We start from the raw sequence: 27,430 nt of genomic DNA on the forward strand, positions 1-27,430 counted from the left end.
CTCTAAACTGTTCATTCAGCTGCTGGTGACGTTTGAGTCTCCTGCCTGGAGCAAACTGAAGATCTGAGAGAAGCTGCTGGTGGATTCAGGAAGTGGCAGCGAGTTCCAGCTGCAGTGGAGGTGCCAACAACTTCTCTGTCCCCCACACCCCAAATGGATGGGGTCATCCAGACCCACTGATGTTTTGGGAGGTCCAACAGCCCCTCTGATCCTGCTCTAGGGGAGCAAAGCACAATATTCTCCAGTAAACCTGGAAAAAACTGTAAATAATGGGTCAAACTCAGCTCTGAAGTAGGCAGCTGTGGTTGCATTCGGATTGGCAGTCTCATGTCTGCTGGTACTGAGTCTGGCCCACTGAGCATGAACTCCCAGGGAAGGGACTGAGCAATCTCTTCTCCAATTATTTATCTTATTAAAAGGGTAAACATGAACTTGTCTCTGTGTCCTTCCTGACATGCTTTGTTTTGGTACTGCCTAGGCTTTTGAGTTTAGCTGTGCTGTGATGATCCAGTAAGTGCTCAGGCAGTGAGAGACCCTTTGCTATGCAGGACTCAAGTCCAAGATGAAATAACTGAGCAGAAGCAGAATCCTGGTGTGAACAGCCCCACTTCAGGGACTGTGGCTGAGCTGAACACCCTGCTGGGAGCAGAGGAAGGAGCGAGGTACCACACAGAGCAGCTCTGGCTGGGCTCACGCTGCCCCTGGCCTGGCAGGTTTGCAAGGCTGATGCACCATCACCAGATTTTAGAGCCAGAAGGATGCTGGGGTGGTGCTGGGGGAGCAGCAGGCAGAGGTGGGCACCAGCACTGCTCTGATCCTGCTCGTGCTTGGGAGCACCTTGTCCCTCTGCAGCACCCGCTCCCAGCTGGATGCTCCCCAGGGCCCGAGCACACACCTCTGCCATGCCACATCTGACCTGGACAAGTCTCAGCTTGGCCCTTGGCAGGGGCTTTTTTGGCTAATTAGTGATGCACTGTGAGCTAATGAGGGCACTGTGCCCATCCTGCTGGAGCTGAGGACATGCGATACTGGCTCTTCCAGCACCGTGTTATGTCTTGGGTTGGGATTTTTAGCAGTGAGTTTTCCTGAGTTACAGGTTATAATAAAGGATTCAGAGGTCACTGTGTCCAGATAAGCTAGAGGATTTTGGCAGTATTTTGATATTTTGGATCCTGTTTTGCAGGGGCAAGGAAGACCTTAGGAGAGAGAAAGAGGCTTGTTTCTGCACAGGTCTGCTCCGGAGCTGGGGAGCACCAAGTGACACAGCGGCACAGATCCAGTTCATCCATGTGATTGGATCCACCTTGTCCACACGGTGGGTACAGAGTCACCTTTGGGTGCCAGCCTGGCAGGTTCCTGCTCAGCATCACCCTTGTCACTGCTGTCCCCTCCTCCCTGCTCGGGGCAGGTTGGCGACACTGGCAAAGCCCTTCTGGGCACATCACCCACTGCTCCTCGGCAGCTCCAGATCAGGGCTGATAACTCATTTTATGTGCGGAGGGCAGGCAGAGCAACAGCCCAGAGGAAGCCTGGACCTTTGGCTGATGAAGGGGAGGGGGCTGGGGGCCAGCAGAGTGGGGGCTGCTGTGGTCCAAGGAGGCTGTGCTGTGCCTTTTGTGCAGCTGCTGGATGGATGTGCAGGGCCACAGTGTCCCTGCGCCTTCCCTGGAAGCATCCCAGCCTTCTGTCTCCAGAGCATCCATGTTCTTTCTTCCCTTCTCTGGGACCATCCCAACATTTTCCTGAAAACCACGTTCTTTCCTTCCTTTCCTGGGCATATCCCAGCCTTTTTCCCTCCAGAGCATCCCTGCATCTTCCCTAGTGGCATCCCAGTCTTTTTCCTCCCACAACCTCCCTACTCTTTTGCTGGCACCATCTCAGGCTTCTCCCTGCTGAAATATCCCTCAAAGCCATCCCACCCTTTTCTCCTTGGTGCTTCTCTGCTCCTTCCCTTGTTTACTCCCTTAACATCCCCCTACCCACTCCTGCAGCACTGGTGCAGCACCTTCCGTGTGTGCTGAGGGCATCTGCTCTGCACTGGTGCTCTGGGACTCAGAGCAGAACATAAGAGGGGGGGAAAAAACCTGGTCTGTTGTGTGCCCTCACCCAGCTCCTGAGCCAAAGCTGCTCAAACAGGTAGAGGGCTGTTGGCTGCTGTGTGTGCCACAAGCTCCTGCCTGGGAAAGCTGCGGGGAAGGTAGAGAAGGAGTTTAATCCAACCGTGCTTGGCTGAGGGGACCGTGGTGGGGCCAGAGCAGATTGGGTCTGGCTTTAGCTGTGTGGCTGTGCTGCTGCTCTGCTGCATTTTCCTGAACAAATAGTACTGCAGCTTTTGGAGTTGGGCCCACAAATTGAGTCCTGGCAGGAGAAGGCAAAAGTCTGGGCTTTACCTGGCCCCACAACCTCTGCTGTTGGCTGAGCCTGGAGCAGGGCTGGTGTGTAGGGAAATACAGCCCCTGTGTCCCTGTGCACCATCAGGGTACAGGGGACTCTGCTCCAGGTGCCCCCTTGCACCCCCCTGCTCTGTATGGGGTTCAAGCACGGCAAAATCACACAGAGCCTCTTCTCACCCGAAAGCAATTTTGAAAATGAAAGCTGGGAGACAGAGCCAGGCGGCGTTGTTATCTCACCCCTTTTCAACGGTTTGGATAGGAAACAGCCTTTCATCTCTCCCAGGGCAAAAGGCAATTTGCATTTCAAGAGGTCAGGACCGAAGCTTCTTCTCTTTACCATCTGAAATTAGTTATTAAAAGTCTATTTGGAAACAAAACAACGCTCGCACGGAAAGATGGCCTCTGCAGGCTCGAATTAACTGCTCCTGTCATCCCTGATTTCCCTGGCTGCTGCTGGAGGATGCTGGATCGAGGAGGTACAGGCACTGCTGGAGATGCAAATGGAGCAAAACCTGGAGCTCCTTGGTAGGGCTGGAGCTGCTCCAGGGCTCAGGGGACAGAGGGTCTCCCCTGGGAATCGGGGGGCTTTGCACCCCCTACCCTGTCCTAGCTGGGCTCTAGATAGGTCACAGCAGTGAGGATAAATCCATACCCGTCTCCCTGCAAACCCTGCTGGCTTCCAGCTCCTACGCTCACCCTGGACTGGGACCTCAACCTGGCTCCAACAATCCAATCCAATCCTGCCTAATAAAAAGTCTAGGGCAGCCCTGGAGCTTGGCCGGGGTTTGCCGGGCGCTGGTGCTTTGTTTTCTCAGCTGCTGCCTCTGCCCTCGCTGCTGCTGCTTATTGATATGGGAGTTTGCATTAGCAGGTGCACTCTGGGATATTCAATTACCTATAAAGAGCTGTGGCAGCACAAGACGTTACTGGAGGGAGTCAGGCAGTTGGTTTGGGGGTGGTTTTTTTCCCTTGGTTTCGGGTGTTTTGTTTTGGTTTTTAACTCGCTTTTAAAGGAGACTCGAGGATGGGTAAAGTGGTGGCATTGAATAAATAAAAAACATAAGTAAAAAGTGGAGTAAAGAGGGAGAGAAATAAATAAATAATCCTGTTTATGAAATGAAACAGCTGGGTAGAAAACAAGAATGATCTCCGGGAAGAAAGCAGCTCCCAGGGCTATTTTTAGCTCTTTTGTTTCTTCCCCCCCTACCACCCCCACCCCCGCACAGGCTCAGGGTTTGGTGTATGTCCTGCTGTTCTCCCTCACCTCTTGAGTGCCAGGTGATGTGCTTTTTTTTATTATTTCTTTTTATTTTTTTGCATCTTATTTATAGGAGGGAGGTGGGGGAAGGGCAGCAGCATTAGAGGAGGCTGTGCAGATATTACCCTCAGCCCTGTCTGGGGAAACAGTGGGGCAGCAGGGGCTGTGCCTCTCCCGCAGCTCCTGTCAACAGTGGGTGTACTCCAGAGCTGGACATGGGGCCTCCCCTTTGGTCCTCAGCAGTTTCAGGAGCTGCTATAACCCCCTCAGAATTCCCTTTTCTCTGCTACTCTCAAAGGCAGTCAGCGCTCTAACCTTCCCCAGCCATCCCTCCCAACATCCCGATCCTCTCTTGGCCCCAGATCTCCCATCACATCCCTCCTGGATGCTGCTGCTGCCCCAGGACCCCTCTCCCCCATCTCCCTTGCCCCCAGTTCCCCCCTCAGCGAGCACCCGCGTGGGCTCCCATCTTTGTGCCTTTATGGAAGAAATACATAATTCTTTTATTATTCAATTAGGAATTTAACACACAATCAGGTGATCGCTTTAAGAGGATTTCCTATAAGGCAGGATTTGAATAACGGGGCTATGAGTAATATATTCCCTTAAATGGTTTATTCCTTTATCAGATTTTTTTTTTTCCCCCTAAGCACTTTAATGCATTTACTTTCCCATTGTCGACACTTTTCTCCGCGCTCTTCCTCCTCCCCGAGCTTATGCAAATCCCCCGTAAGGCGTTTAATGCGCCGTGTGTGTCAATAGTGCCCAAATCTTCACAACAGCATTAGGCTTCATGCATGCCCCGGCTGATTAAGAGGGGTGGTGGGGCCAGCCTGGCCGCCCAAACCCCCTTTCAGCCCCCGCCATGGGGCCAGGGAAGGGGCCCCTGCGCTGGGAGCTGCATTTCTTTAGAGAAAAGGCTGGAGCTGAAAGTAGCTCTTTTCTTTTGCGGGGTGGAGCGTGAATAGGGAGCGCGGGGCTGCCCTGTCTGCCGCTGTTTGCTGCCCTGTCGCTCAGCTTTCAGGGGGTGTGGAGGTGTTAAACTGGGGGAGGGGAGGTGTCTGTGGGTGGGATGTGAGTGGAGGGGGAAGAGGAAAGTGGTGAAATAACCCATGAGCCAATACCAGCGTTGATTTGTGTGCACATCTCCTGCCCATGTGGCAGTGGGTGCATCACACCTGGGTGCCCTCCTGGCCCCACAGCCCTATGGGAATGGCTTTGGCATCACCAGCAGGAAAAGCAGGGGTTTTTCCCACTTATTGTGGCACCAAGGGCTGAGGTCAGCTCAGCCCATCCCCATGCCCAGCCTCCCTTGTGCCTCTGGTTTGTTTTCTGGGACAGCCTGGCTTGTTGTGCTCTTGTTGGCCTTGTTTTTTGTGGGGTGAGGGGGGTTTAACAGCCTTCATGGCCATGGGGTCTGATGTCCCCAGTGACTGGAGGAGAAGCCTGGAGCCCCAGCTCTGGGGGATGTTATTACCCTGCTCACCTTGGTGGACCGTTCACTCTGAAACCTTCTGGCAGCTGCTTGGACACTGGGGAAAGAGGAGCATGGGGAGGAGGTACCACGCAGCTTGTGGTGCTACAATGGGAATAGTGACAAGGGCTGTCCTGTAATTCCTGGTTTGCCCGTTGTTGGAAGGTTTTGTGGCTGCTGGCGAGGCCCTTTGTGAGCCCAGCACGGGGGAAAACCCCCATCCAAGGGTCACCATTTTCACCTTCCAGTGAAAAATCTCTCCCAGCCTGGGTCTGTAAATAGGCTGGTGAGTTGGAGGGAGCTGAACCGGCCCTTCCTGGTGTTGTTTCCTCTACACCCACCGCTGATTGTCTCCTTTTTTACCGTGTCCTGCCGCTCTGCCTCTGCGTGTAGCAATTATGCAAAGTTGCAATCAAGGAGCTGAATTAGGAGCTCATCTTGGATTAATTAGTGATGGATGCAAATCTATTCCAACAAAGAGGAGCGAGGGGAATGCAAAGGCCATGGGTATCCTCTCAGGGTTTCTCCAGCTCTCCCAGGCTGGTTTCAGGGCAGAAGGGATGCACAGAGTAATGCCTTGAAGGAGAACTGGGGCATCCGCGTGGAAGAATTTCATTCTTGGCCTTGGGAGGAGGGCTGGGTGCCCCAAAGCTGATGCTCAGCTCAGCCCCTGCATCTCCCTGGAGCTTTTAAACTCAGAGCTTTGGGTTTAGAGAGTCTCCTCCCGCCCCAGTTCTGCTGCAAAGCTTGAGGGAAAACCGTTTAATCCCTGCGGCCTCCAGTGCTGAGCTCCCGCCAGCACCGGGGATTTCTGTTCGCCTGCAATCGGATTGTGACAAACCAACCCCTCCACTTGCATTGAACAAATTCCCTGGCTACTCCCCGCTCCTTGCAGGCCCCATTAATCCCCCAAGTGTGACTCTGGCCAAGAGGCAACATCCCTGATTAATCCCCGCCGTCTCCGTGCAAAGCCGCTGCTGCCGAGGACGCTCCCGGTGCCGGCACGACACGCTCGGCCGGCGTTGGGAGCAGACCCTGGGGAAGGAGGCGAAGGATGCGATGCTATTTAGAGGAGCTTTTCCAAGAGGGGATTTCAGGCTTAAGACCGGCCTCCTCTTCCCGTGAAGCGGAAAAGATGGATGTGTAGCACTCCTGGGAGCACTGAGCACAGGGGAATGGGAGGGGGAGCTCAGATGTTTCATCCCTTTGCCTGGTCCCCTCTGCTCAGCAGTCACGGGAACAGTGTCACCCACCCTGGCTGGTGCAGAGGGGACATTGGGCATGGAATACTCAGGGCACCCCAGCAAGGTGAGCACAGCTTGGTTAAGGAGCTCCTTAACTGAGAGATGGCTCGTGGCTGTGTCCACAGGGATGGGGACAGCAGGGACAGCCCCTTCCTGGGGTCCTCAAGGGTTTAAGGTTTTTGACAGCGTGATGGGACCTTTCAGGTAGCTGAAAGGTCTCTCCTTCCTCTCACCTCTGCACCAGCAACAATTAATAACATTTGACTCCAGTGGAAAGGCAAGGAAAAAAAATCAATACAGGGCATTTCTGGAGATCATCCTAATCTGGCGTCTCAGAGCCAAATGAATCAGCAGCTCCTTATTCTGCCAGTGGGATTAGTCAGTGTTGGTCCAGGCTCCAGGAGAGTGAGGTGAGGCTCTGCATAACAAGGAGCTGTGGAGAGGTTGCCACAGGATGTTGGTTGGTTCATGGAGCCAAGCAAATTCCTCCTCATAATCCTGCAAACACTGTGGGGATGCTCCTGCTCGTGCTGGGAGCCACGGGACAGCAGAGGGAGGCAGGAAAAGGGAAGAAGGCAAAAATACCTCTAAAAATCTGCAGTGTGGGTGAAGGATGCACTGTGGATGTTGGATGCAGGGTGCACGGGTAGATTCCAGGATGGGGCTGTGTTGGGGGGGAATGTCCCTCCTGCCACAGGGACCAGGAAGCCTGGGACCAGGAGCATCATGCCTGGTTGGTTTTCCTGGCTGTTAAAGTGGGTCAAGCAGAAACCCAAGGAGCATCCAAGCTCACCAAACCCGAGCCAGCTATATGGGAGCTGAATTATTCAGGGCCAGCTTAAAAAATTGAAGAGCCCAGCAAAACTCCAGGAGAGCCCAGCCCATGGAACCCTCCATGACCCTGTTGGGCAGAGGCAGCTCAGCCTGCCCATGCTCAGGGGGCACTTTGGGATGGGGGACAGCATTGTTTGGGTCTAACACAACACTACCCTCGGGAGTGGGGAAAGCAGAGAGAAAGTGCTCAGGGAAATTCAGATGGATTCATCTTCCTGTGGTCTCCCACAGCCCTCCAAGCTGTAGCAGTTTCCTCAGGTACCCCAGTATGGCTTTGTCACACCTACAGGAGAAAGAACTCAAAGGAAACCCCTTTGTCCCCCAAAATGGGGATTTCTTGATCACATAATTTTAGACAGGATATTAAAAATCAGGGGCTTGTCACAGCAACTCCCCATGGCTCGGAGAACACCACATCCATTTGGGAGCTGAGACATCCCCTCAGCTCAGTTGCTTCTAAGGGACCCCCCAAGTTCTATTCCTGGGGCTTTTGGATGGGGAAAACCAGCTCCTGGGGAGAATCCCTGTGGTGAGTAATGCTTCCTGGCGAGCGCCGGGAAAAGGCGGGTGCACATATGCTGCAGCTCATCCTGCTCTTTTCATGGAGCATTCACACTGTCTGGGTGCCAACCAGCAGCAGCCACGGCCAGGGAACCCCCATCACTGTTACTCCCTTTTCTTACGTTTCTGAGGCACCTGGAAGGGGATGACGAGGTCTGGCGTAGGGCAAGGGGATGTACCCCAAAGGGAGTGAGGTTTTACAGAGACACTGTGAAATGAGAGCTGAGCAAACCCGGCCCAAGCAAGCAGCCCAAAAAATCCCCCCTTGCACCAGTGCACAGAGCTGTGCAGGTGCTCAGGCCAGAGGGGAGTGGGGAAGGCTGAGCCCTGGCTCCGTGCAGCAGCCGGGTGTGCTCTGAGCCAAAATCTGGCTATTTCAGCCAAGGAGGAAAGATGGAAATTTCCACCTGGCCTGTTTTCCTCCCTGCGATGTATTTGCAGGAGACCCTTTGCTCAGCCCCTCTCCCGGCAGAAGGGCTGAGGTGGCACAGGCGGTTTTGTCTCTAATTTCCTCTGGCGTGAGCAGCAGCAGCAGCAGCGGCAGCACATCCCGCCGGCCCCGCGCTGATTTACACAACGCAGCATTTATTGACTGCGAGGAGATTGTAATTCACAGCCCGGCGCGGTGCAGTCACGGTGTGCGAGCAGGGACGGCTCCTCTCCTCCTTCCTGCTGCCTCCATCCTCCCGTGCTCCGGGTGGGGAGAGCACAGCAGGGCCTGGTCCCCCAGGGCTCTCGCCCAGTTCAGAGAGACACCTGCTGTGTCCCTCCCTGGGAGAAAACACGATACCGTCAAATCCCAGTGATGGATCCTCCAGCCTTGGCCAGCTCACCCAACCCAGGAGGGGTAGGGACACCTGCAGGGTGCATTCCTGAAGCACACACCTTGGGGACACACATCCTTTCCCTGGACAGAAATCCCCACTGCCCCACGCTGCTGATTCCCTTCCTCCTCTGCTCCCACCCTCTGGTTATGCTGGAGAACAGAGACCTCCCAGTTGCTTCTTCAGAAAGCTGAGAGATTGTTGTGTTCTGCTATCCAGAATTGCAATCCATCCATCCATCCATCCTGCTGACCCATTCAGCCCCTCTTACGCCAAAACCCTTTGCAGGGCAGGAACGATCCTGTCCCTGTAGCGCTCGTGCCCTGAATGGAATTACCGGAGCTTTCTTCCCAATCAATCTCTCTTTGCAATTAGCTCCGGGCCTCCGAAATCCCCCTAAGGCACCCATAGGCTGCACCTACAGGCGGTACCTATAAACGGTACCTATAGGCGGTACCTACAGGCGGTGCCTATAGCCAGGGGGTATGGGCGTGCTCCGCTCATCGGGAAAGCCTCTCCCGCGGCCCTGGGGCCGGTGCGGGGGCGAGGAGGAGGAGCGGGGGGCCGGGCGGGGGCGGGCGGGAGGCAGAGCCGGGGGGAGGCAGAGCCGGGGCCGCCCCCGCTCCTCGCCGCCGCCGCCGCCGCACTCGGTCCGGCCCCCTCCCGGCGGAGGCTCCGGGATGGCGGGGCCGGGGGCCGGCGGCCGCCGGGGCTGAGCGGGGCGGGCCAGCGCCGCTGCCGCAGAGCCGCCGCGGCGGAGAGAGGTAAGAACCGCCGCGACCTGTTGGGGGGTTCGGCCGGGACCGCCGGGGAGCGGGGGGAGAGCAGGGGGAGCCGCCGCCCCCCGAGGCCCTGCCCGCCCTGGCCCCTCTGAGCATCCTCCCCTGGCCCCCCACGAGCATCCTCCGGGCGCGGCCGGGGCCGAGGTCCCTGCTCTCCCCCCCCGGCCAGGAGCTTCTCCTTCAGCCCGAGGGACGGGGATTACTGAATGAACCCCGTTTGTGGCAACTTCGCCGCTGGCAAGATGTCGGAGACCCTTTTGGCAGGGCGAAGATCGCTTCCCTGCCCTAATGGGGGCGTCTGCGGTGCCCGGGGGTCACCCAGAGCAGCGGGGCAGGGGCTCCCCCCGGGTTAGACCTCCGACCCGTGCCCTTGACGGCGAAACCCCCTCCGCTCGCACTCTGGGTGCAGAGGGGCGGCAGGGTGTAAATCCAGAGGGGCAGATGGATATAAATCCAACGGGAAGAGAAAATCCAATTCACAGCGGCGCAGGGATGCTCGGGGGAGCGAGGCGTGAGGCGGAGTGTGCCGGAGGCTGGTCCAGCTCCACGGCTGGGCAGCGCATCCCTCATCCTGCTCTGCTCCTGGCCCCGGGAAGTTTGGGCCACACACAGTAGGGACGTTTCCAGCCAGCATGTTCTCCAGCTGGGATTTCTATTATGGAAAAACCCTACAACAGGCTTTCCCGGCATCCCAGAAGATGCTTCCTGCCGGGTTTTATTGCCTGGGGTGGCACCAGGCACAGGAGGGTGCTGGATGAAGGGGATCACAGCCAGCTCCTCTGGGAGCAGCAGGATGGAGCAGTGTCCCCAAACAAAACATGCCCTGCTGGATTCTTCATCCCACGGGACTCTGGGATGGGGCCTCTTGGGGCCCACCCTGGTTGGTGCAGGGTAGGGACCCCAGCCCAGCCCCTCAGTGCTGTGACCTCGGCAGAGCCTCGGGGGCAGTGCTGCCCTGTGCCGCTGTCCCTGCAGTGAGAGATGCATTTTAGGCTCCAGAAATTCACTCACAGGGGCTGTGGGCACCACGTTTGCCCTCACCCCAGGGGCCTTCCAGCATCCTCCTCATCTTGGCAGCTGGGGAGATGCTGGAAAACCTCTGTGCTCCTGCAAACGCCATGTCTGGCAGGGAGACCAAAAAGAAATCAGTGTCATTGATTTTTCCTCCCCTGCCTGCCTCAACCTGCTGCCTTGGAGGAGATTTTTTTTTTCCCCTCCCCCCTGATGCCTGGGGGCTCTGCAGGAGGTGGGCTGGGGGCAGGCTGGCATCCAGCAACTGGTACCAGGAATTCAGAGTAGCCCCCTGGGCTGCTCCCCAGGGCCCCAGAGGGATGAACCCTGTTTTGGATGTTTTGGGGGGCTCACTGGAGGATGTAAAGTGTTTGGGGAGCTCATTTTGAGATGCACTGAGCGAGGACCCTCATGAGCATGATGCTGGGGTCTCTCTGGCAGCTCTCTGAGCAGCTTCATGCTATGCTGTGGTCCCTCAGAGAAGCAGATCAAAAAAAAGCAGGGTCTCATCCCGTCCTCTCCCTGGACAGGCTGCAGGAGTGTGTCTGCCCAGGCCAGTGGCTCTGACCCAGCCCCAGGCATGAGAGATGCTGAAAAGGGCATAAACCAGAGGAAGCTGTGCTGCCTGAGGAGAGCGAGGGCTTCCCACAGCCGCCGGGATCTTCCCTGCAGCCGCCCTCCATGAGTGGTTTTCATCCATTAATTTCTCTAATTGCTTTTGGAAATCACAGCAGCGTTTTGTCTTCAGTAGCATCCCAGGGATGTGCTGAGCCAGGCTGGGGGGAGCGCTGTGCTTTGAGGGTGGCTTATGTGGATCCCCCACAGGCACTGCAAACCCAAACTCCTGCCCAGTGGGTCAAGGAATCCCGTTCTCCTCAGGGAAATCGTCTTCACAGGTGGAAAAATCATGGGAGCCGCTGTGATACTGTGAGGTGGCAATACTCAGGGTTATGCCATCATCCCTTGTAGACCCTGGCATCACCCAGGGGGTGATCCCCAGGGGGGACACAGGAGCCAGGACCCACCTGTGTGCCCTGAGGGTGTGACAGCTCTCCCTCCCTTCCTCTCTCCTTCCCTCCCTCCCAGGTTGTCCAGGATGGGCTCGGTGGGAGCTGAGCGCTTCAAGGAGCTGAGCCCGGCGGGGACGCCCGAGGGCAATGTGGTGATGAGCTTCAGCTTCGACAGCTACCAGCTGGAGGAGGACGAGCTGCAGAGGGGCAGCCAGGCCAAGGGCGTCCTCACCTTCATGGAGCCAGGTGAGGGCAGGCACCCTGGGTTCCCTGCTGGGTTCCCACCCATTTAGGAGCTTCCTGGGATGGGTTTAATAGCCACAAATGGCCTGAAATGCTACAAAATTGGCCAACACCTTTTTTCATCCCTCTTTGTACCCATGTGAGCCAACCAGCACATCCCTTGGCAGTGGGCTCTGCAGGCTGGTAAGGAGTTGAGGTTTTGTGCCCTGGTTCTCCTGCCTGCAGCCTGCAGCTTCACCTTTCTCCATGCAGCAATCAGGGGTGCTCCTGGGATTTACCCCAGCCCTGCTCCACATCCTGAGGCATCCCCGTCCACCTCCACACCCACCTCGACCCCTCCTGCAGCACTGCCTGGCTCTCAGCTTATTCAGCTGCAATTAAAACTCAATCAGCCCTTGAAGCCCAGGTGTTTTCCTGCCTCCTGGGTCTCCCACTGAAATGTCTTTATTTAGGGAAGGAGTTTATCGGGGCTGGGGCTGTTTATTTGTGAGATCTGCAAGGTGCTGGAGGCACTCTTTTCATCAGCCCAAGACGGGGATCTGACGCAGGTTCCAGGAGTGCAGCAGTGCCACTGTCATGTCTTTTCTCTTTCTTTCCCCTTTTGGGGCAGCTTCTGAGGATCCTGAGCCCCAGGATCGATACCATGGGATTTATTTTGCCATGCTACTGGCTGGGGTGGGATTCCTCCTGCCCTACAACAGCTTTATCACCGATGTGGATTACCTGCACCATAAATACCCAGGTAGGTCTCCAGCAGCTGTAGGACTTCCCTGCCACCCCAAACTGGGAGAGAGCTCGGCTGCATTTCCAGGGGAGCTGGATGCCTGCCCTCCTCCATCGCCTACCTCTCTGTAGGGACCTCCATCGTCTTTGACATGAGCCTCACCTACATCCTGGTGGCCCTGGTGGCCGTGATCCTCAACAACGCGCTGGTGGAGCTGCTGAGCCTGCACACCCGGATCTCTGTGGGTGAGTGGGGGTCCCTGCACCCCTGGTAGTGCTGTCCCCGTGCTGCCCCCCTGCCACAACCTCTGTCTCCCACCCACAGGCTATCTCTTTGCCCTGGGACCCCTGCTGTTTGTCAGCATCTGTGATGTCTGGCTGGAGCTCTTCAGCCGCAGGCAGGCCTACGCCATCAACCTGGTGGCTGTCGGGGTGGTGGCCTTCGGCTGCACAGGTATGTGGGAGAGCAGCTGGTGCTGGGACATGCACAGGTAGGGGTGGGAAACAGCCTCATTCCAGAGCCATGGTCTCCTGGGACTACCTCTCGCCCTGAATCCTATAACTTGTATCCCTGCTCCACTCCCTCCACCTCTGTCCAGGCACCACAGGGCTGACCAGGGGCACCAAACTGTGCATTGGTCACCAACACCCCCGATTTGGGCCACCATAGTGGCTTCCCAAGCCCCCACACCTGGTCGCTAATCATGGTGGGAACAGACGTGGTGGGGCATGTGGGGAGGGGAAAAAAGCCTTCAGCTTTTCGGGCAGGGAGAATTTGGGAATGCTGCAGCTCCCAGTTAGCTCAGCATGTGGGCTCCCACTGAGGTTTCTTCCCCCTTCCCAATGTTTCGGCTGCAGCAAAATTCCCTCCTTCTCCCCTCTTTGTATCTCTCCTGAAGTGCAGCAATCCAGCTTCTACGGCTACACGGGGCTGCTGCCCAAGCGCTACACACAGGGAGTGATGACAGGCGAGAGTAAGTACCCGTGTCCCCTGCCAGTGTCCACGTCCCACCACATGGGCTTGCTCAGGGGGACCCTCCAGTGCCTTCTCCTGGGTCCCCACTGTCCCCAGCTGGGTTTCCAGCAGAGCAGGGACACCCCAGGGTGTTTAATGGTTTCTAAATCCCTGCCACACCAAGCTGGGGGTGGGGATGTCTGCCAGGAGCTGCCTTCATCACCCCAAAATCCCTGCTGGTAGCTCCTCCATATCAGGAGGGCATCACATCCAGGCACTGGGGGGATGACAGGGATCCCTGATGTGTGGGGCTCAGCAGGACCCGGCGCTGACAGGTCTCCCACACCCCCAGGCACCGCCGGGGTCATCATCTCACTCAGCCGCATCTTCACCAAGCTGCTGCTGTCGGACGAGAAGGAGAACACCGTCATCTTCTTCTTCATCTCCATCGGCATGGAGCTGACCTGCTTCATCCTCCACCTCCTGGTGAAGCGCACCCGCTTCGTCCGCTACTACACGGAGGGGTCCCGCAAGGGCCTCCCCGAGACGCGGGGGGCCGGCGACCCCGGGACGGGCTACCGCGTCCACCACGACGTCACCTCCGAGGACGTCCGATTTGTAAGCCGAGGGTGGGTCTCCCCGCTGGCCCCTGGGGTTCCACTCACCACTGCAGCTCAGCACTGCTGTCCCCTGTCCCCCCAACCAGGAGAACCGGCAGCGGGGGCAGCCCAGCTCCCCCCAGGACAGCCCGGGCCCCGAAGCTGAGCTGGCTGGCAGTGGCACCTACATGCGCTTTGACGTCCCTCGGCCCAAAATCAAGAGGAGCTGGCCCAGCTTCCGAGGTGGGTGGTGGGCTCGGGGGGTGAGCCATGCCCATGGGGTGGGTCTGCAGCATTTTGTGGGGTGGAATTGGTAATTGGTGATGCAGAGTTACGTGGAAGGATCATCCCCAAAGCTGAAGAGGGACTTTTGACAAGGGCATGGGGGAATGGCTTCAAACTGTCAAGAGTGCAGGGTAAGGATGGATGTTGGGAAGAAATTCTTCCCTGTGAGGGTGGTGAGGCCCTGGCATGGGTTTCCCAGGGAAGCTGTGGCTGCCCCATCCCTGGAAGGGTTCAAGGCCAGGTTGGATGGGGCTTGGAGCATCCTGGGATAGTGGAAGGTGTCCCTGCCCATGGCAGGGGGGTGGAGCGGGATGGTCTTTAAGGTCCCTTCCAACCCAAACCATTCTAGGATTCAATGATACCTTTCCTAATGACGTGCTCAAAACCGTGGGGCAAACTCATCTGTGGAAGCCACCCCTGGGGGTCAGACGAGGCTTTCAGGCTCTGCAAGGGGAGGGCTGCAGTTTTGGCTGAGCTGTGCTGCCTCTCCCTGCCAGACATGCTGCTCTACCGCTACGTCGTGTCCCGGCTCATCTGGGCCTACATGCTCTCCATCGCCATGACCTACTTCATCACACTGTGCCTCTTTCCTGGGCTGGAGTCGGAGATCCACAACTGCACTCTGGGGGAATGGCTCCCCATCCTCATCATGGCCATCTTCAACCTCTCTGATTTCGTCGGCAAGGTAGGAGAGAGGCCAGCACCAGCACAGGGAGGCTCTGTCCTCCTCCTGTGTCCTCTTTCTAAGCCACTTGGCTCCACCAAGGGTTATCTCCACCCCATGGGTATCTGACCATGAGGCTGCTCTTCAGCATGGCCGAGGCCAGGCTCCTGCAGCAGTTGGTCTTTCCACCATCTCGTCTCCTTGCTGCCTCATTTTGGGCACCTTCTTGCCCTCCCTAGCCTCCTTACCCCCCCCACACAGTCTCTCCCCCTCACTGCAGATCCTGGCTGCCCTGCCCTACGACTGGAGAGGGACCCACCTCCTCGTCTACTCCTGCCTCCGCGTGGTCTTCATCCCCCTCTTCATCATGTGCGTCTACCCCAATGGGCAGCCCACCTTCGGCCACCCTGCCTGGCCCTGCATCTTCTCCCTCCTCATGGGCATCACCAACGGCTACTTCGGCAGTGTCCCCATGATCCTGGCCGCAGGAAAAGTGAGCCCGGAGCAGCGGGAGCTGGCAGGTAGGACCTAGTCCTCACTGGGATCCCAGGTGGGGTGGCCAGAGCACCCCGACACCTCGTGTCCCTTCCCACAGGGAACACCATGACCGTGTCCTACATGACGGGCTTGACGCTGGGCTCGGCCGTGGCGTACTTTGCCTACAGCCTCACCAGTACCTCCCACAGCACCTGTTTCTACACTGAAACCTCCAACGGCTCCTTCACCTTGGGGTACTGAGCCCTGGGGCGGGGGGGACAAGACGGGACCTGTTTCCCGCCGTTGTCCCCACCGCCCCACTTGGCCCATGTCCCTCCTCTGGGACAGGGTGGACAGGGACTGGCATCCTGTGGGCACAGGGCCGTGGCATTCCAGAAAGGCCCGTGCTGCCCAGACAGGCACTGCACAGGACCACTTCTTGGGGTGACATTCCTCCCACCCCAGTCCTGTTGTTTTTGGGGGGATCCCCATCAGAGATGTGCAGCTCCCCAGTGGACCCTGGGGATCTTCCGTTTGAGCCAAGCCATCGCCAGGAGGAAGAAAATACTGCCAAATCCCAAAGGGAATAGGACCAGCGCTGGGGAGGAAGGTGATGGAGGGTTGGTGAGGAAGAAAAGGAGCAAGAGAGGAAGGAAACATTCCTTCAGTCCCCAGTGGCTCCAGGAAGGTTGGTCTTGACTTTTCGTTGATGGTGCTGCAGGTTTTCACCAAGAATGGTTTGAAATCCCAATCCATCTCTAAACATGCCAATTGCTGTGTAAAAGAGCCAATTCAGTTCTGCTGGTTGAGAAAAAAATGATTTTTTTTTTTTTTGATTGTGTCTTGTTTTGCACCCCCCATAACTGCAGGAGAGGCAGGGTCTTGCCTCTCCCCCACCCCACACTGTGAATCTGCCCCATTACAATGGGGCTGGGGGGTCCCCAAGGCTACAGCACTGCCAGTGCCACCCACGGGCCACTGCTGAGCTTTGAGATTTATTGCAAGGGACATAAGTGAAGCTGATTAAATGATTAAATGTCTTTGCAATGATGGCTGGTCCTTACTTGTGTGCCACTGGCACTTGGCTGCTGGTGATGCGCTGGGCTGGCAAACACACACAAGGTGATGCTGCTGCCTGTGCCGTGGGGTCTTGGGTGTCTCTTGTGTTGCTCCCCAGCTCCAGGGTCCCCTTTGTCACCTGGGGCGGCTGGACTTGTCACCAGGTCCCATTGGACCCCTGCCAGCCTGCAAACTGCTGCGGGCAGCATGTGGGAGAGGGAATGGGCCAAGAGGAGCAGAAAGGATCTGGAGAAGGTGCCAACACCACTTTTTGGGACTGGCTACACCTCGCTGTGCCAGGAACTGGCGGGTGCCCCTTCCCAGGGAAGCAAGCCCAAGGAGGCGGCGAGTGCCAGGCTTGGCACCCCAACTCAGCCCCCCCAGCACCGGAGGGTCTTGCCGTGCCAAGCTCCCCGCTGGCTGAGGTGCAGCTCACACCAAAAAGAGCAAATCCAGCATTTCATCCTCAACACATGGAGCCATGAGTGTGGTGGCCTGGGAAGGAGTCTCACCTCCTGCCCACAGGCCCCATCCAGCAGAGACCTCAGCTCAGGGGTCCCGTCCTGTCACCACATCACATGGACGGGTTCTCCCCAGAAAAGCCACACTGGCACTTGGGTTGGGTCTTTTCCCAATTCAGGGGCTGAGCCAAAAAGTGATCATTGCCAGCAAGGGGAGAAAAACCCCACGGTCAGGACAAGCGAGACAAAGAAAGATGCTTCGCTGGGTTGCTTTTTTTCAATTAATTTTTTTTTTTTTTATGAAAAAAGATCACACGGAGTTCTCCAACAAACAGAATGCCAAAAAAATTGTTTTAAACAAAACATAAACAAAACAAAACAAAAAAGACAAAAACCTGGCTCTCCTTTCCTCTCGATTGTCTGAAATATCCTTGTGTTCCATAGAAGGCAGTGGGTTTTAAGTGCTTTCTATTTAACATTAGCATAAAATCTCTCTCGCGCGCTCTCTCTCGCTCTTTAAAATATGCTCACACAATTTGCTTCTAGAAGTACAGTACACTTTGAGCGTGGGGGGGTGTGCCTGTTCCCAGATCATTTACAATCACAATCCAACAGGAAATAAAAAATAATATTCTAAACGTCAGACTGTGTTCATTTCTGCCGTTGTGGGTTTTTTTCTTTTTTTTCCTTTTTTATAATTTCATAATTTTTTTCACAGTTTTAAAAAGTTTATATTTATATATATATATTTATATTTATATTATAATTAAAAAGTTGAATCCATTTAAAGACTTATAATACAGGAGGGCTAAAGAGTCTTTTGGTACATTAAAACTGTACAGGCTAGAACCGTTCACTGTCCGCCGTGCCGAGGCGCCGGTGGCCCGGGGTGGAGATGGTACAAGCTCAGCACCATGTGGTTTGTTTAAAGGACGAGGGGTAACTCTGCAGGGGTGTCCCTCTCCCCTGAGCCCTGGCCTCCAGTCTCTGGTACACAGCTGGTACCAGGGCGGAGAGTTTCCAATCTGTCCTTGGCTTAAGCGTCTCCCCACCGGAGCCTGGGCCGAGCCGGGCCCCGCTCCACGTCCCAGCGATCTGTAGTGCGAGTCGGTAGTTGCAAAAGATCAGTGCGTCTCTTGGAGTTTTGTTTTAAGTGCAAGGATGGTGCATCGTTCTCCTCCGGTTCTCCTCCAGTGTCCCCTCTGGGCAGGTGTAAAACCCTGGAGCAGCGGTGGTGGTGCCACGGGTCCGGCGTGTGCCCAGCGGGAGGGAGACAGTGGGTGAGCATCTCCGTGGGGAGTCAGGCCCGCTGGATGGAGCAGGCTGGGCGGTCCCCTCCCTGAGCCCAAGGTGGCAGCGGGGCTCTGGCTGTGGGAATGCTGCAGGCAGGCACAGCCGGGTTCATACATCATCCCCATTCCCTTCAAAGGATGGGCAAAGGCTTCCCAGCAGCTCCACATCTCTGATCAGGCAAGGCATGGAGGCTAAAGGTGGGTGAGGGATGCCGGAATCCAATGGCCTGTGGTCTCCTCTCCTCCAAGCACCGAGCAGCAGCAGTTTTTCCCAGTCATTTCCTGCCCCTTCACTGCACACTCCAAGTTCTTTGTTTGCCAAGTGTCACCCCCCCTCACCACGAGCTTGCTCCCCCCAGCACCTTTCCAGGGCAGGAGGAACAGAGAGCGATGAAAAGAGAGTTCAGACTGTTTGTTCGAGGCAGTGGGAAGGCAGCATCCCAGACTGGGTGTTGGCTCCTCTTCCACCTGGCTCCTCCTATCCCGGTGATCTCTTCTGCTGGGACCAGCCCCGCCCCACTGTGCTCCATGCTGCCAGAGGGGCCTCCAGGGAAAGGGAACTGCAAAAAGGCGCTGAGAGGATCGAGACGAGGCGCTGAGAGAGACTCATCTCCTTTCTCTTTCACCCTGTCCTTCCTAAAGGGTCATGCGAAACTAAGCAGGAAAGGGAATATAAGGACGGAGAGGAGCGCACGTGGAAGGTGAGCGGGTGTCCTTCCACGCACGGGCGGCTTCCGAGTTACTGACGGGGGCAAATGACACAAAAGGGATCCCTCCTGCCGGGGGGTCCCGCTGGTGAAATGATCACGAGACCCATGTGCTTTCCTGGACCAAAAGGAGGAAGGGAGAAGTTGGTCAAGTGTCACCTTACTTAAAGCCACTTCCAGAAGAGCCTTGGGCGTTCAAGCACCACCACCACACCCAAGGGCATCTTCCCCGAGTCCTGTAACTGCTTCCCCAACCCCTTTCTTCAGCCCTCTCCTTCCTCCTCGCGTCTCTCGCGCTCTCCTGTCTGTAGTGTGACACAGAAATGAGCATTGAAAGAAACAATCATGTCGTCTGAACAGGCACGTCCTCAGGTTTGTCCCGTCCCTCCCAGGGGGTGGCACGTGTCCCCTGGGCGGTCAGCAGATGACAGGGACCCCGTCGGTGTTGAAGATCATGCCCGTGGTGGGCTCGTAGGTCCCTGCAAGGTAGTAGAGGTCCTCACTGTCCTGGTATTTCTTCGTCTTTAGCATCTGCTCATACTGATCCAGACCAACAACAAGACACTTGTGTGAGATGGTCTGGACATCGTTCTCATCCACGTGAGAGGACTGGTAGAGGGCTCGCTGCACAGCAGGAACAGAAGGAAGCAGGTGGGAAGAAAAGGAGAAATTAGATCTCACAGCAGTAACAGCATCATCTTCAACATGTAGGAAAAACACCCATCACAACAGGACAGGGCTCTGCTCACACTCAAGAACTTCCCACTCATTCCAACAGCCAGCCCAGGGGAGGGACAATGAGAATCTGCACCAGCCTATGGGCAGCCTGGACACAATCCATCCATCCCGCTGAGCCTGAGCCCTGGCTTTCACTCAGCTCCCACCAAGGGGAATGCTGCGGCTGCCAAGCACATGTACAGGGGAACGTAAAGGCCCGGAGTTTGTCATCCTCACTTCAAGGATACAAATGCAAAGATGGGTGCTGGATACCAATCCACTGTTCCTACCCACATCCAGGACCTGCAGCTACTCCCACCCTCCCAGAAAACATCATCCCAAGTCCTGGACACTGCAGACTCAGCTGAGGCAAAGAGTAAGAGTCAGAGAAGCTTGGGGGGCATTTCCCCAGCACCATTTGTTACAGGGTGCCCGGCATTCCCTCCCAGCCTTTCCCCAGCCAGACCAACCTCCATAAAGTCCTTCCTCTGGTTGGATGCCTGCAAAGCTGTGGACAGACTCCTGCCTGATTTCTGATCCCAGCGCTGTGCCCAAGAAGGAAAGAGGAAACAGAAATGAAAAGCAGGTGAATTAGTTGTTTTTCTATGCCAGCACCTCCTGCCCATCTCATGTGCCTTTGGAACTTCAACTCCCGCCCACAGCCACTGGGAATAAAACCTAAGAGCCTGTTATAAACAAAGCACATGTGTGCAAAATCCAGTGTTTCTGAGCACCAGGCCAGTCACTGTAAAGACTTGATCTGGCTCTTGACGTTCTTTTTGGACCAACACAGAAGTCTTTATTTCCTATTAGGATAAAACCCACCGCTCCCCTGTTCAAGGGGCAAACACCAAGCTCGTCCACACCACAGGCAGCCCCCACAACATGAAAGGATGAGGCCACCCCCATCAGGGTACCAGTAAGAAGCTGGGCCAGGGGTGTTTTCCTCATCCGTGGAAAGAAACAAAAGGGAGCAAGGAGCTTTGCAGCCCTCTCAGCAAAGGAGACCGGCCTACCTTGCCTTCGTTGAGTTTCTTCCCAGGGTTGGTTTCTTCTGGGTGATAGAACCATTTGACCCGGACCACCATGTTGTTCCCCCAGGATTCCCACATGCTCTGGATCCGGCCAATGTATGGCAGGTTGGGGCGGCCGGCGGAGAGGAAAACTGCACAGTCTCCGATGCGGATTATCTCCTTGCCCCGGACGATGGCCTTGTAGAACAGCTTCCTGGCCTTCCCTTTCATTCCACGTCTCTGCCAAGAGAGGATTGTGCAGGTGAGCAGCCAGGGACCACCCAGGTTTTCCCCAACCACAACTGCTTGCCCTGTCCCACGTGCATCCCTTTGCTGTTGGCAGGGCCACAGTATTCCCACAGGAAGTGGGGCAGAGGGACACGCCATGCAGGATGGCTCCCCCAGACACAGCTAAGGCCAACCCCAATCTCCTGCAAACTGGAGACCCTGGCTCTGGGCACACCACAACAGCAGTTTCACCACCCCAGGAGAAGGGGAAGGGGTAAGAGGCACCAGAAGGCAAAAACGCCAGAGCTGAGCATCACAGAGCAGCGGGAGAGACTCCGTTTACCTGCGTGGGTTTCCCGAACCACTTCCACAGCTGCCGTGCAGGGAGGAAAGCGGCGATCTTGGGCCTGTTCTCCACGGACGGCAGGCGCTGGCGCTTGGCCAGCTCCTTGGTGGTGGGCAGGTGGATGCCCTCGCGCTTCTTGGGCCTGCTCTTGTTGCCGCTCTGCGGCGGCGCCGGCTGCGGCACCGGCTGCTGCGCCGGCTGCTTCTGGCTCTGCGGGTGGGAGGACGCGCGGGATTTCCCCGTCTGCTTGGTTTGCTTGGGCGGGAGGGTTTGCTGCACCGAGGAACTCGGCTGGGCCTCGGCTACTTCGTCGTCAGAGCTGCAGGAGGAATCTTCGTCCGTAGTGGAGGAGGAGGAAGAGCTGGAACTCGATGAAGAAGAGGTCGATGAGGTGGAGGAAGAGGAGGAAGAGGAAGATGAAGAGGAGCTGCTGCTAGAAGAGGAAGAGGAGGAGGAATTGGAGAAGAGGAGAGGGGTGGATGCTCTTGAGCTGGCTGAACTGCTGTCCTGGGCTTCCCCTCGGTTCTTGTCAGCCTCCTCTTCTCCCTCTGACTCCGAGCTGCTGTCGCTGCTGTTGCTCTCAGACTCTTCCACTGCTGCTGGAGCTGCTGCCTTTTCTTCCTGGTCCTTGGAGGCAGTGAGGCTCTCCACTGAGCCATCAAACTTTCCTCCAAAGTTGGCAGGAGAAGGGTCTCCCTCAGCCACTTTGGCTCGGGAAGATTTCTGTTTGCCCTCCACACTCACTGCAGCGGAATAGCCCAGCCCCAGGAGACTCTTCCCATCTCTGCGGCTGGCCAGGTTTGAGTCCTCCAGCATCCTCATCGCCTCCTTCATCTTCTTTGTCTTTGGAGACATCACGCCCTCATGGTCCAGCTTGATCAGGATTTCGCTCTCATGCTTCCTCTGAGCCTTGACCACGGTGCCAAACTCCTGTGTCTCTTCTGTGGGCCGTCCTTTCTTGGCCTTGGCTTTTGACCCTGAAGCCTCACTGGAGCCGAAGGCTGCAGTGTTTCCTGGGAGGTCACTGTAGGGTTCTGTGCCAAAGGATGCTGCCAAACACAGCAGGCTGATAAGTGGGCTGGGGGGGGCTGTGCAGCTTAGTGGAGATCTTCATTTTGCTGGCTTTTGACCGCTTTTCCTCCGTGGGAGCAGGAGAGCCTCCAGTCGGCAGCGGTTGCGATTTTCTTGACCCCTTCATGCTTGGCTTGCCCAAGCAGGTTGGCTTCTCTGGGACTGAGGAGGTAACAGGTGGAGGACTCACCCTGATCCTTCTCTTCAGGCAGGCAGCCTCTTCTGCAGAAGGGAGGAAACACAAAGACATGATGTTAATCCATCAGATGGGCTTTATTAGCTCAGACTCAACCAGACACCAATGCTGACCCATCTCTGGCCAAATGTGGCTTGTTCCTGCCTGCTCAGGTACCCCAAAGGGTCCACAGGCACTCACTGCTCACTGAGCAGCCTGGCCTGATGCCAGTGCCCATGGGCAGCTGATGGGTTAATGCCCAGAGATGCTGCTTCAACTTCAGGGGTCTCAGACTGCAGATCTCCTGCCTCTAATTTGGGGAGAGCAGTAGGGAACTGTGCAAGGATTTCCTAAACTCCAGGTGTGGCCGTGGTCACAACCTACCAGCTTTTGCTTGACGCTTGGCTTTCTCCCTCGCCCTTTGCCCTTTGATACAGGCTCCTCTGACCCCAGTGCAGCTCCCTCTTTTCCTTCTCCAGTGTCTTTGCTGGATTTAAGGCTACGGCGCTTGGTGCTGGGCACCAAAGGGCAGGGGAAGGTTTCAGCACCTGCAACAGGTCAAAGTGATAGTCAATACAGTCAAACAACACATAAAACAGAGATGTGACTCAGGGAAGTATCCAACTGATTCTGCAATAGGGACTGGGCCTTTTTCCCTGTGGATTATATCCCACCCCAGCTCTGTGTTCATAATTGATGGTGCAATCCTTGTGATGACAGTCTGTGAACTTGTCCCAAAATCTCAGAGGCAACTGGCCTGAAAACTCCCCACATTTCATAGTGGGACGTATCTTGCAAAAAAACTGAATGGCAAAACTCACACTGGATCTTGTAGTCAGTGGGAGAAGCCGAACTGTGTACAGTGGGAGCGTCCGTGTCCCGTCATCAAACTCTACTGTGATGAGATCACCATCTTCCTCCAGATCCAGGGTTCCTGTAGGATGGGGGAGCAGAAAGTGGGATTAGGAAAAAATGCTTCAGTACAAACCCCTTGTAAGGCAAGTGGGGACAGGGAGAAAAACAGGGATCCTGCACTAGCTCCAAAGCATCCTTTCCAAAGCAGGGAGGGCACACTTTGCAATGGAAAGTCCCTGATAATACTAAACCAGCCCACCCAGTGTGAAATTCCCCAGTCAGCAGCACTCCTCCAGAACATAACAGCCATTCTAGTATGACTCTCCACCTCCTTCCACTCTTCCCTTCTGTTCTTGCAGAAATTCACTTCCCTGTTTTCATTGCAGTATCTGGGTTTTTTTTTTTACCTGCAATTTGTAACTACTCTCAGCAATCACAAACTGCTGCTATTTCACCTTCTCCAAGAGAATTGTGTTCCCACCCTCTCTTCTTGCATCAGCATTACTGGTCTATAACTCACAAGTAATTCTTCCTTTACACACATGTAGTGTGACCAAGGGCCCAAAAGCAAGACCAGCCATGGCAGAATTGCCCAGAGCTTTCACTGGCTTTTTAATGGGACCGGACTGGGGAGTTGATACGTCAGAAGTGAAGCTGTGAGTGTCCAGGTAATGCAGAAACCTCAGAAATCACTGGTACCTGGAGTCAATTCTGACTTTCTAAAATGTACTGAATTTCTCTGATATTTTTAAGCTCCTAAATTGCTCAGACCTCTTCCTGAACCAACAGGATGTCACTAAATCAGCATCATGAATGAGTTGGGCGTGATCTGGAGAAGAGGAATGGGCCAGGCTCTGACCTCCAGGATGCTCACAGCAGAGCTCAGGGCTTCTCCAGACAAGCCTGACATCCCTCAGGACACACAGGACCGAGACATCCCGGGTTCACCACGTGGCCTTACCTCGGACAACTGTCCCTGGGTAGAGGCAGCGGTACTGCTGGCTCCAGTAGGCTGCAATCCTCGTGCCCTCGGGCAGGAACCGGACTGAAGGGGGTTTCACATCGATGATCTGCTCAGGACAAGAGGAAGGCAATTACTGACATTCCTTGCACCTGCACAGACCATCCCACCACACCTGGCATGGAGCAAAGCAGCTCTGGAGAAGGCAAGGGACAGTCTCCCTGCTGGGAAACGGCCTCCTGTCTGCTCACAGGGCAGGGTGAAGGACTATCCCTGCTGGAATACAGAAGTGGTGCCCACTACCAGTGGCCATGAGGCAGCAAGCACACCAAGGGGAGCTCTGCCCACACTAGCCACAGAGGCAGGAACAGGGCATCCCTGCAGCCCCAGCTGGGGAAGGGAACGAGGTGGTTTCCAGCTTGCCTCCTCCACCCCAAAACAGGGCTCAGGCACCAAGGTCAAGCACCCTTTGGCCTCACATACCGCTTCCTGCAAGAGCTGCTCCAGGCAGTAAATGTGGGGACGGTTTCCCCTCTCGCCTTCCACCACCACACGGTATCTGAAACACACAGGCCCAGTCAGACACGGCACATGGGAGACATCACCCCGACCAGTAACAGCTCCTTCGGAGCCCCACCACCAGTTCATGTCAGTGCATTTAACGAGAGGTTAAAGGGATTTTCCTCAGTGCTGATATACCAGAGTGAACTCTCCTCTCCCTCCCTGCCAGACTGTCAGTCTCTGTGCAGTCAGCTCTACAGAACCCCCAAACAGATCCCTGCAGCAGCTATGTCCGGCAAATCCCAGGTGGATACAGCAGTCCCTCAACTCACATGTCTGGTGAATGTACAGTCTTGACATGCCCAGCATAGAGCAGCTTGTCATCCATGGGGATGAGGACACGCAGACCATCTTTCAGCTCATCCTTGTCAATGATGCAGGAGCGAGGAGCTGTGAGGTGTTGGAGCAAGATGGAGATTAGAGAGCACCACACATGGAAAAGGGACATCGAGTGGAGAAGGAAACCTCACACTCGCAGCATCCCCCTCCCCTAGGAAAAGGCCAGCAAGCAGAAAGGGCTCGCTTGCTCTCTCTCTCTCTGGTTAGCTCCTGGCAGAGGTAACAAAAAATTAATAGTAATAAATAATAAGTCCTCCCTCTTAGTAATAACAACATACCAATAAATGAAAATAGGGCAACTCAGAGAGTGGGTTTCAACTACATGTCAGAGTGGGACACTCTGACAAGGCTTGTTTTTAACTGAAGTCACTGAAAAAGTGATATCTCCACCCCAAGGACTCATATCTTTGGATGAGGAACACGGGAAAGCAGCACAACAGTCCTCCTCTGAGCAGCTCTGAGAAAGCTGTCCAGCCCCTCTACCTGTACAATCAGCCCCCAGCCCCTCCTGCCCTTACCTGGTGTGGGTGGTCGCTCGACCAACATGCTCAGTGGGATGTTCTCATCCTCTGAGAAGCTGCTGTCTTGGTTGGGTTCAAAATCCTCCTCTGCTGCCATGCTCTCCATGAGCTTGCTGACAGCTCCTCCTTTCCCTCGGTTCTGCAGGAGAGCAAGCAAGCACATCAGCACATCAGCAGCACAGGTAACAGTCTGATCCCATCTCACCTTCCTCCAGTGACAGATAACCTGAGGGTATCGGGACAAACTTGTCTCCATCCTCAGCAATGTTAATCACACAGAGTTAAGTGGGTGAACCCAAGCTTTTTGCTGGGTTTGTCCCTAAGCACCACTGACAGCTGACCAAAAGCTATTCCCCACATGTTCATTCCTGGGAGTTAGGAGAGATGCTGTGGAGCAGAGAGCTGCAGCTTTGCTCTGCATTCACCATCTCTGCACAGTGTTCCTGACCCCTCTGCCTTTGGTGAACAGGTACCAGGCACTGTTCCTATTTCCTCTCAAATCTCTACGATCTGTTTCTCGCTGTTACATGCAGACCGTAAGTGAGACGACCAGCAATGTGTGTTATGAGGGATGACAGGCTACAGCAGCAGAGCAGAAACCAGTTGTGACCCAGTGCTGAGCAAGGCAACTCCATCACCATCTCCTAGATCCTTGCTATCCATGAAAGCTCTCTGTGAAGGCTCTCCCTCCACCCTGTGGCGGCCTTAGAGAAAATCCTGCCTGTTCACTAATTTGGGGGATGAAGGCAAATGAACGCCAGATGGTAGCAGCAGGTACTACCTGACAGTCTTCCTTGGATTTTAGGCTTCTCAAACCAGCCTTTTGCTTGTAACACACCCAGCAAAACCAGCACATCTGTATTTCCCTCCCTCACACTGCAACAGTTCAGGAAAGAGCAGGGCTCTGCCAGCCACCCTCCAGCTCACCCACACTGGAACCAGCCCCTCACCTCTTTTTTCACCTCCTTGGCTTTCACCTTGGCTTTGCTCTTCTTGGTGGAGCCCAGGGCACTTGCCAGGCTGACACGAACATCAGATGGGGAGCTAGGGATGCCAGGAGGAGACATGGATGAGGAAGAGGAGCAGCAGGGTGTTTCTTTCCCCTTCTTCCGTTGCTAAAAATAAAAAGAAAACACTTCCATTAGTAAAGAGAGAATTGATAAAGATCTGGGACCAGGGAGACGAGAAAGGTGGAAGCAAAGCAGGCTGTGCATAGGTAGTATGATGTTCAGCCACATCATGATGATGTTCACTGACCACATCACATGTCCCAGCTCTTTTTTCTGGCTTCACACACTTTGGGAAGAGCTTTTCATTACCCTGGAGAGCAAATCCTGACCATCAAATCTTCCTCTGAAGAGCTCCAAGAAGATCCCAGTTGGCCTCATGTCACAACTAACTTGTCTAACTCTCCCCATCAGTACTGCTCCAAAACACTGCCATGAACTGAACGGGAGTCAGAGGGAGCTGAGCTTTCAGCTGAGATGAAAACCCAGTAACCCAGGGATCACTGCCACCCCCAGCCAGGGATAGCCCCCAGAAGTCACAAGTTAAAGGTGAACAGCCTTAAAGGCCAGCACAGGGGACACAGCTCAGCAAGTGAATAAGGTCATGTGGATAGTGGGAGGACTGTCCACTCTGGCCAACCCAAACAGGTTGGATTTGGGATATGGAGGTTGACACAAGTAACCAGCCCCATTCAGCCACGATAGGTTTTTAGTCCCCGCAAGTCAGATCCAAGTCTGACAGATCCTCTAGGTGTACGTGGGGCTGGCAGGGGTGCCAAG

At 55.5% G+C, this 27,430-nt stretch overlaps 2 protein-coding genes across 2 annotated transcripts in view; one reads left to right on the forward strand and one right to left on the reverse strand.

Annotated features, from left to right (window-relative positions):
- The first annotated feature begins 9,257 nt into the window (after positions 1-9,257).
- SLC29A4 (solute carrier family 29 member 4) lies at positions 9,258-17,495 on the forward strand. The gene is made up of 11 exons (XM_032704227.1): positions 9,258-9,352; positions 11,468-11,637; positions 12,245-12,376; positions 12,490-12,603; positions 12,683-12,811; positions 13,257-13,331; positions 13,665-13,930; positions 14,019-14,154; positions 14,694-14,881; positions 15,141-15,381; positions 15,456-17,495. Exons 2-11 carry the CDS (start codon positions 11,478-11,480, stop codon positions 15,596-15,598), a joined length of 1,584 nt encoding a protein of 527 aa, XP_032560118.1. The 5' UTR covers positions 9,258-9,352; positions 11,468-11,477; the 3' UTR covers positions 15,599-17,495.
- Positions 17,125-27,430, reverse strand: part of TNRC18 (trinucleotide repeat containing 18) — a 56,967-nt gene continuing 46,661 nt past the window's right edge. Inside the window, 14 exon segments of the mRNA XM_032704229.1 lie at positions 17,125-19,480; positions 20,044-20,118; positions 20,590-20,826; positions 21,158-22,201; positions 22,203-22,409; positions 22,411-22,448; positions 22,784-22,954; positions 23,228-23,245; positions 23,248-23,340; positions 24,223-24,331; positions 24,706-24,781; positions 25,056-25,173; positions 25,641-25,782; positions 26,594-26,758. Coding sequence (XP_032560120.1) covers positions 19,274-19,480; positions 20,044-20,118; positions 20,590-20,826; positions 21,158-22,201; positions 22,203-22,409; positions 22,411-22,448; positions 22,784-22,954; positions 23,228-23,245; positions 23,248-23,340; positions 24,223-24,331; positions 24,706-24,781; positions 25,056-25,173; positions 25,641-25,782; positions 26,594-26,758 — 2,700 coding nt within the window. The 3' untranslated portion in view covers positions 17,125-19,273.

Source organism: Chiroxiphia lanceolata, chromosome 16 (genome assembly GCF_009829145.1).
Source record: "Chiroxiphia lanceolata isolate bChiLan1 chromosome 16, bChiLan1.pri, whole genome shotgun sequence".
Taxonomy (NCBI): Eukaryota; Metazoa; Chordata; class Aves; order Passeriformes; family Pipridae; genus Chiroxiphia; species Chiroxiphia lanceolata.